Source organism: Nansenia antarctica (genome assembly GCF_963989245.1).
Source record: "Nansenia antarctica genome assembly, chromosome: 16".
NCBI lineage: Eukaryota > Metazoa > Chordata > Actinopteri > Argentiniformes > Microstomatidae > Nansenia > Nansenia antarctica.
The window spans coordinates 21748155-21757568 of record NC_137686.1 but is presented as its reverse complement, the minus strand read 5'-3'; the positions used below and the strand labels follow the sequence as shown (position 1 = coordinate 21757568).

Below are 9414 nucleotides of genomic sequence, written 5' to 3'. Positions count from 1 at the left end.
AATAACAATGCATTTATTTTGTATAGTGCTTTTCTCAAAGACCCTACATTCCATGGAGAGAACAAGAATAGATACAGTAGATAAATAAAACAAAAGAAGTCAGTAAAAACAACAACAAAAATAGTTAAGGATTAAAAGCAAGTTTAAAAAGATGGGTATCTTTTTGCATATCAAACCACTTAACTCAATACTACGCAAATACAAATAAATTACTAATGTACTTTGTAACAGCATGTTAATACAATGTTGTTATCATATACCAAATGGTACTGTATTATGTTGGGATGTGTTTTTTGATAAATCCCAAATACCTTTTCAGTAATTATAAAAATGTAATTAGATAATTATTATGTAGTCGTATTAATAATATATAAGTACATAAGGCAAATAGTGGAAAGTAGGTAATGTTTCACCTCAAATGTAATACTGTGCATTTTCTTTCATTGTGTAAAGGTGAAAACTGATCTAACTGTGTTTGAGTGCTGATGCTGATCAAGTTGAATTGACAATGCAATATGGAAATGTTGATCAGGATTAGAGTACTGTCATTATATATCAAATTGATTTTATGTGCCTTAATTTCTAACTGTAAATGTTGACCAATTTGAACATTGACATATATGCTGACCTGAAGATAATCCTAGTGATGACAACTCTCATAATAACAAACTTTATTGTTTATCATCATTGTCACTTCAAATCTGAATCTGTAATAAAGCACAGTTTCCAAAGAATTTCACACAAATGTATAGCACTTCATATTCAATCACATCATACGAATGATGAACAAAGTCATGATTTAATCAACTACAAACAACAACTTTTCTCATAATTTTCATTTCTTTATTTAAAATCACACAATCTTTCAGTTTTTCAGGAGGTAAAAGTACTAAAGTGCTTTGTGATTGCACATACAGTATCTCAGGTTCTCATCAGACTTCTAACAGTTCAAATCACATTCATGCAGTTTGTCCCAAAGTCCAAAGCATTTTAAATTCAAATCTGTAGAATTGTAATTTAATTATTATATTTTTTCATATTTTGTCGTTCAACCTGACATTAAGTTATCTTTATCAGGTTTCATAAATGTTTGTATCGTGCACATATCCATGGAGAATTAAAAATGTACAAAATAATGTATTCACTGAAAATATATTTCACAAAAAATAAACCTACAAAAAAGACATGATTTACAGTTTTGTTGATCTTTCTTTCTCTTTTGTAGCTGTGTCCGCCATCAGTTCACTTGCTTTCTTCATTTGGGTCACATTTCTACATGAAAAAAGTGATAATGTTATTATAATGTTACCAATCGACTTTATAACTGTTATTTAATTGACTTCATATGTATGTTCACCTTCCCCCAGTCTCTGCCATGCTTACCTGTTGCCCTCAGCCTCATCTGTAGTGTCAGGCAGTTCTCTTCTCCTGGTCTCAGGAAGCAGGAAGCTTAGAGCCCCACTAGTCAATGACAGGCTGCTGAAGACGATGGTGGGGATGGCCCAATGAAACACAGCGAGCTGGTTGAGCAATGGAGACAACATCCCAGCAATTCTGATTGCTATGGATCCCAAGCCTGTGGCTGTTTGTCTGAATAAGTGAAAGGGTAAATTAATGTCAAAGTAATTCAGGGTTATTTAACAACATTATTAATGTCTTGGCATTATGTGTACCAAACTAGTTCACAGAACATACCTCACAGATGTAGGAAACAGCTCCTGAACATACACATTGCATACTGATCCCGCCCAGTTCATAAAAAACCTCCCAGCCGTAGCCAGGGCAGTAATAGCAATGGCACCATCTAAAGTTGAAATGAGGTAAGACAGGATGTGAACACTTGGCAACAAGCAAAACACATGAAGTGAGATCCACAGAACAGTTGGTGTGGGGTATGGGCTCAGCTTAACATGAGACAACTTGAAATGTATTACACCTTCAACATGCATTGAAAATTGTTTCCCTTGTTAGGATCAATGTAATGCCTCTGGTAATTTCTCACACATCATGGGTTATGCCTCTTGGAATTGTACCTTGTCCTCGTGGAACAGCAAGTATAAGGATGCAGACAAGTCCCCCTGTCAGAAGGGTAGACATGAGAGATATTTTTCTCCCCAACGCTTCCATTAACCATATGCAGAGTAAGTGAGCTGGTATTTCTGTGAGACCGAACAGAAGCTGTGTAAGGAAGATGTCCAAGCCCATGTTCCCCACGTTGAAGGACAGGCAGTAGTAGGAAAGATTCAATGAAAACCTTAGATTTGATATAAAAAAGAAATATGAAGTGTTAGTAGTTTACATGAGAATATGAGGCTACCAACCAAAACAGATACTCTTACTCTTCATTATGTCAGTTATTCAAAATGTGTTGGACTGAAATGTGTTGTTTCAAACTTACCATGCAAACGTTATTGTTAGGAAATACTTCATAAGTACATGTGAACGGATCATAACTCTTATACCTCCCTTTTGCGCAACTTTGCTCTGAGAAATCTGGAATAGAGGAGGTGGTTATTGCATTATGTGTATACTGTATAAGCAGTATATGAAACAACTTGTCAGGCATCCAAATGATAGACATTTGTGAAGCATAAACCATGAGAATATTTGCCCAGCAAAAGTGAATTATATCCATCGATCCCAGACTTGTTTTGGGAGTTAGAATATGGGCAATTAGTTCATACAGTGCAGTCACTTACAGTACTGTCAAGGATGCAAAAAGAAAATGGCTGTAACAATTCAATAGTAAAACCATACCTTCTCTAGTAACATATCTGGAACTGTGCGTTTGTTCATTGCTGCTACTTTGAGTATTAACTCCTTCGCCTCCTCTGCTCTCCCCCGGTCCAATAACCATCGAGCTGACTCAGGAATGAACCTGGTAATACATGGTAGGCATACAATCAAAGAATTTAAAAGCAATTTAGAATTAATATTTTACTTCTAAAGGAACAAAAGGCAACTTTTAAACTATTCATATAAAAGAAAGGAGGCATTTGACTAATAACAAGGATGTTACATTAATTGGTGATTATATACGCACCATATATAAACAGCGACTATGGCAGTCGGTGCAGCAATGACAAACTGGGCCAGTCTCCAGTCACGGATGAAGAATATCATGACAGCAAGGATGCACTGGCCAATTCCACTAAACAGTTGACTGAAACAGGAGGCATAGGACCGTCTTGTCACTCCAACCCATTCAGTGGCTACAAAAAGAAACGTCATTAACATTTAATAAAAAATAAGAAATAAACTCAATGTAACACTTTAGTTTCCAATAAACAATGTTTGAAAAACATGACTTTGGCATATTTGGCATTGTGTCAAACTTTAGTTCAAATCATATTTCAGGACATATGTATACCAGAAAAGATTATGTCACAAAACAATTGAATGTCATTACAACAAGCTGACAAACATATTATTGACTGTGTTTTATATTCTTATGTATTGTATTACCTATTCTCATAACATGTAGTATGCTTGACATTCTGATATCCTGAATTGTATTGGCTTGATATGCTTCTGCTTATGTAAAAACAATTATATTCTCCATTTTACCTAATACGATGCAGTTGATCCTAAATCCTCCATATGAAATCCCAACCATAAATTGGGACGCCAGATAGAGGTAGAAGTTGGGAGTCAGGCCTGTTGTTATAGTAAAAATGAGCATGAGCACCATTGGTATCTGGGTTGCTCGTTTGCGACCAAATCTGGAGGCAAAAAGGTGAGAAAGCCGTCTGGGTAAGGACAACCCGCTTTAAACTAATGTAATTTGATGACTGAATGGTCCTCCTGATATTTGTTAATGTTATGTTCTTACAGAGAAAATAAGAAAGAATAAAAACAGAGTATACCTCTATGTGAGAGACACTCACTGTACTTACGATTCAGCCAAAGGCCCAAACAACAGTGAACCAACAAGTATTCCAGCCATAAATATTGTTTGTGCAACTCCAACGTTAGCGTTGCCACAAACAAGATCAAACTACAACAAGAAACATCTGATATCATAGCAGTTGGTTAATGACATTAACACATTTTTTTGTTATGGTTACTAAAACTGTTCATTTCAAAGACCCAATCAATCATACAGTACTTACATCAGTGACTATGGTGGCCTCATACATTGTCTTGTCGTACACCCATCCATTCTGACACTCAGTGGTCTGATTGAGTCCATACTCCCTAATGGTGTTGATGTCCCAGTCCACAGGGGCAAACATCAGACACCTACTGAAGGTTCCATCCTGCTCCCGGGGGACGGTCAAGTTCAGCTGGTCCTCACTGGTCAGATTAGGACCAGCTCTACGGATCCAGTCTGTGTTACAGTGGCGGCTAGGGTCTGCCTGAATAAAAAGCAAGCTGGCAAGGTGAAACGGTAGAATGAGATTGGGAAAGCATAGTCCCAATAGGAGAAGTTTCTGGAACAATCCGAAGTCTCCGATGGTCTTCAGAATTTCACCGAAGTCTGCCATGTTGATGCTGGTGATTCTTCTCAGAGAAGCCCCAGAAAGAAGGTGCTGTGTCACAGAAACACCTTTAACGTACCATGTAAATTAATCTTTAACTACAGAGTACAACAATATGCAGCTATGATGATTCAGCAGGATAGTTAAGTCTTTCCAGTTAGAAGGAAAGTCAATGCCATACTTTACACACCCAAGTGTAAATGTTCTACAGTCAAGTTTTGTATTTTAACGTCTAAACAATGTATATACAAGATAATATTTGCACTTCATAAGCTCCTTTGTGGTCTATACAATGTATGCCAGTAGATTGCACGATCAGAAAAAAAGTATGCAAACCGATTTTTTATTTAACACATTTAACACAGACATGCAGTACAATGAGATCATGTTTCCAGACAGACTGGTGCTTATTTACAGATACTATAAAGATTGAACATTACCTAATTACCTTGTGTCATGTTCGTTTTGTTGAATCCTACAGTTCAGAGTTCAAACTTGTTCAGAGCTTAGGGGGAAAAGGTCAATACCTAAAAACATTTACATAACATTTTATTCCCCTCTGGCGTGACAATGCCATTTTCAACCAAACCCTTTGACTGTGCTATGCTAGGAGTCACCTACTCAACAGTGTAAAACAAACAAACTCTAACTCTTACAGTGTAACACAAGATATATTTTCAATTTTTACCATTTAGCAGACACTTTTATCCAAAGGGACTTACAATTAGAGATAACAGGGACAGCCTCCCTGGAGGAACTGGGAGTGGGAGTGAAGGGATGAGTCAGTAATTTCTGTGGTTTGTCTTAGTGAGACGTGGCTGTGGCCAGTGCACATGCACACGTACACCTTTTTTTAGTAAGTTAGTTTCTTTATTGAAAACACTCCCCAAAAAAACTGACCTACTAAACGGTATGGATATTTATTGTGGCATGTCTTACAGGTGAAAACACAAACACAATAAATCTAATTGAAGTATTCTAAATTAAACACATTAATGACAAGCTGACATATATATATATATATATATATATATGGCATAAGCCCTAATGAGTGTTAAATCATAAACAATCCTGTCTCAAACTATATGTATTTATGATAACTTATGCATGCTTACATCTCCAGAATATTCATACTCTAGTGAGGGCAAGACGTAATGTTGCTTACGTCTTGCCCTCAGCCATATCAGTAGAGTTCTGTATTCCTGGTCTCAGGAAGCAAGAAGCTGAGAGTCCCACCAGCCAATGAGAGGCTGCTGAACACAATAGTGGGAATGGACCAGTGGTAGATGGCCAATAGGTTGAGCATTGGAGAAAGCATTCCAGACATCCTTGTTACTATGTTGCCCAACCCAGTAGCTGTTTGTCTGAATGAATAAAGGAGCCAAAAAAGTATTTTAACGTAATGCAGGATCATTCAATCACATATTATCCAGTAGGGTCAGTCAATAATATACAGTCTCATCCTCTTTGCAGTACATTCATGGACTTTATACAGGACGTACCTGACAGAAGTGGGAAACAATTCCTGGATGTAAACATTACATACTGAACCAGCCCAGCTCATGAAAAACCTCCCAGTGATGGCAAGGGCAGTAACAGCAATGGCATTGTCTGTAATATCATTAGAATATAAAGTTAAACCCTGGATGATCATACAATTTGGCAAGTTAAGATACATGGAGCGCACGGTAAATAGGATAAAATAATTGGTTATGACAATCTACATTACACAATGACTTAGGGTTTTAATGATTGCCTATGGATTAATTTATTTGTCAGCAGCATAACTTTAGGTACCTCAGTACAACTACATTACCTTGTGGAACAGCAAGGATAAGCATGCAGAGAGATCCACCAATCAGAAGGGCGGACATTAATGATATCCGTCTCCCCAACACCTCCAAAAACCAGATAGAGAGTAAGTGAGCTGGTATATCTGTGAGACCGAACATAAGCTGCGTAAAGAAGATGTCCAAGCCAAAGTTCCCGACATTGAAGGTGAGGCAGTAGAAGGCCACGTTTACTGAAAACCTTGGATTTTTAAAAACAGAAGAGAGAGATATTTTACTGTCTGACATGTACAGTACAGTTCATACTATAAATCACAGTTAGCTGTTAGCTAACTAGGCATGGTGACTTTTAGGAGAAGACATTTAACTTACCATGCAAATGATATAAGTAGGAAATATTTCCTAAGTACTGGTGAACTGATGAGAACTCTTATGCCTCCCTTCTCTACAGTTTTTTTCTCAGCAATCTGGAATAGAGGAATGCTCATTGAGTAGATGTCCCATATTCAATGCATGGAACAACTTGTTGGACATGTGGGGATACGGTACATGTGGGAAAACTAGGGTTAGGGTTAGGTGCTACGTCGACTTGGTACATGCTGGCATGTCTAACCCTAACCCTAATCCTAACCCTACCCCTAACCTTAACCGTAGCACCCTAGCACCTAACCCTAACCCTAGTTTTCCCACATGTACCGTGTTCCCACATGTACCGTAACACATACAGTTAAAGAGAGTTACATTTAAAACATATTTATGTACGTACAACGTTAAAAAGTTTTTGTATTTCAATATATGGATGAAGCTGTGGAACGGATTGAGTGTGGAGCTAAAGCGGTGTCCAAGCATGACCCAGTTCAAAAAGCGGTATAAAAACATGGTTTTCACCAGGTACGAGGAGGAAGGGCTTTGATAGTTGTTGTTTTCACAGATTATTTGTTTATTTACATGATCTGTTTTCTATTGTTGGTCAATATGTAAATATGTAAATACATTTGATTTAATTAAAATATATATATATATATATATTATATTTATATTGAAGTCAACTGCTGATTATTAATTATTAATCTCTGATTATTGGAGAAGGGGTAGGATTAAATAAGTTTATGCTTCTTCCTACTCCTTTTCGGACATGTGAAGTAAATAGTGTTTTTTGTTTTGTTTTTTTCTTGTTTTTGTTTGGTTTTTTCTTGTTTTTGTTTTGTTTGTTTTTTTGTTTTTCTTGTTTTTGTTTTGTCTTTTGTTGTTATAACTATTTCTCTCTACACATGTTCGAAATAAATGCTTTCATTCATTCATACACCAGTGTCATGACAAGAACCTGCAGTTGCCAGGGTTGCATTGGATCTATTCTAAGCAATCAATTATGTATAGTTTTAGTGAGTGTGTCACAGTGTGAGTGTGTCACACCTGACCTTTGTTAGTAACGTATCTGGAACTGTGCATTTGTTTATTGCCGCTGCCCTGAGGATGTACTCCTTTGCTTCCTCTGTTCTCCCCCGGTCCAGTAACCATCTGACAGATTCAGGAATAAACCTGGTAATACACGATATGAGCATATAATTAGTCATGTTATTGTTGATAGTCAATGATAAAACACACAAATGCAATAATCAATATATGAATATAAACACCATATGTAGGTGAGGACCAGTGCCACTGGAGCAGCCGCGATGAACTGGGCCAACCTCCAGTTACGGATTAAGAAGATCATGCCAGCGAGGATGCATTGCCCAACTCCACCGAAGAACTGGCACAAACATGCTGAATACGATCTCCTTGTCACTCCAACCCATTCAGTAGCTACACAAAGGCACATACAGTATATAACATCTCCACCACCTACTGTCTGTGCCTCACAGTATTATGTGATACAGTGTGACATTCTTCAATAAATGTATGCATTTTCTATGATGTTATGTATTTTTATCTGATTTGTTGACAATGTACCTCATTTGGTTTTCTCAATCAAGTTATGGTATATAGTATGATGTTTTACCTAATACAATGCAGTTAACTCGATACCCTCCATAGGAGATTCCAACAAAAAACAGGGAAGCTAAATACAGGTAAAAATTGGGAGCCAGCCCTGTTGTTGCAGTGAAAATTAACATGAGGACCATGGGTATCTGACATGCTCTTTTGCGACCAAATCTGGAAGAGAAAGGTGAAAGACAAAGCCTTCTTGTTATAGACAAACAAACACTTTAATATATTGATGAACATGTTTAATATTTTATGAAAAGATAATCATTTGATAAATCCTTTGAAAACATTTGGTGGCAAGGGTAGGACATGCACACTTTAGAAGTTAAAGGGAACTTACGATTCAGCAAATGGTCCAAACAAGAGTGAACCAGTGACTATACCACCCATGAACACTGTTTGTGCAAAACCAGCTAAATTTGCTCTGCCACAGACAAGATCAAACTGCAAAAGAAATGGCCAGTTATTGACAGGTGCATGTGGAATATTATGCTTGGTAATACGCCCAGTCGGTCAATGCTTACATCAGTGACTATGGTGGCCTCATACATTGTCTTGTCGTACACCCATCCAGTCTGACACTCTGTGGTCTGATTGAGTCCATACTCCCTAATGGTGTTGATGTCCCAGTCCACAGCAGGGGCAAACATCAGACACCTACTGAAGGTTCCATCCTGCTCCCGGGGGACGGTCAAGTTCAGCTGTTCCTCACTGGTCAGATTAGGACCAGCTCTATGGATCCAGTCTGTGTTACAGTGGCGGCTAGGATTTGCCTGAATAAAAATCAGACTGGCAAAGTGGAAAGGCAGTATAATATTCGGGAGGCTTAGTCCAAGTACAATAAGCTTCTGGTACAATCCAAAGTCTCCGATGGTCCTCAGGATCTCGCCGAAGTCAGCCATGTTAATGCTGATACTGCTGATATTTTTCTTGAGGAGCCGAAGAAAGGAATGTTTGTGTCATAGAAAGACCTTTAAACAATGTAAATGTTTAACCAGTACAGCAACATTCAACTAGCAGATAGATAGCACATATGTATATGCACACGTATGCAAGCAGATTACATTAGAATAAAAAACAAAGCTCATGTAAACCCCTTTTTTAGATTTAACACCCATATTTAACACTCACATTTAAATCCCAGCATTAAATGC

At 37.5% G+C, this 9414-nt stretch overlaps 2 protein-coding genes across 2 annotated transcripts; both read right to left on the bottom strand.

The window, feature by feature from the left end:
• Positions 1 to 880: 880 nt before the first annotated feature.
• On the bottom strand, positions 881 to 4487 carry LOC308171486 (solute carrier family 22 member 13-like; the record flags this gene model as incomplete). The annotated part of the gene is made up of 10 exons (XM_080546351.1): positions 881 to 1272; positions 1384 to 1590; positions 1696 to 1804; positions 2034 to 2254; positions 2399 to 2493; positions 2758 to 2878; positions 3044 to 3212; positions 3568 to 3722; positions 3897 to 3997; positions 4113 to 4487. The coding sequence occupies 10 exons, from the start codon at positions 4485 to 4487 to the stop codon at positions 1191 to 1193; spliced, it is 1635 nt and encodes a 544-aa protein (XP_080402477.1). The 3' UTR covers positions 881 to 1190.
• Positions 4488 to 5545: 1058 nt separating this feature from the next.
• LOC308171487 (solute carrier family 22 member 13-like) lies at positions 5546 to 9162 on the bottom strand (the record flags this gene model as incomplete). Its single annotated transcript, XM_080546352.1, has 9 exons — positions 5546 to 5845; positions 5984 to 6092; positions 6298 to 6512; positions 6644 to 6738; positions 7690 to 7810; positions 7909 to 8077; positions 8274 to 8428; positions 8601 to 8704; positions 8785 to 9162. 9 exons carry the CDS (start codon positions 9160 to 9162, stop codon positions 5665 to 5667), a joined length of 1527 nt encoding a protein of 508 aa, XP_080402478.1. The 3' UTR covers positions 5546 to 5664.
• Positions 9163 to 9414: the final 252 nt, after the last annotated feature.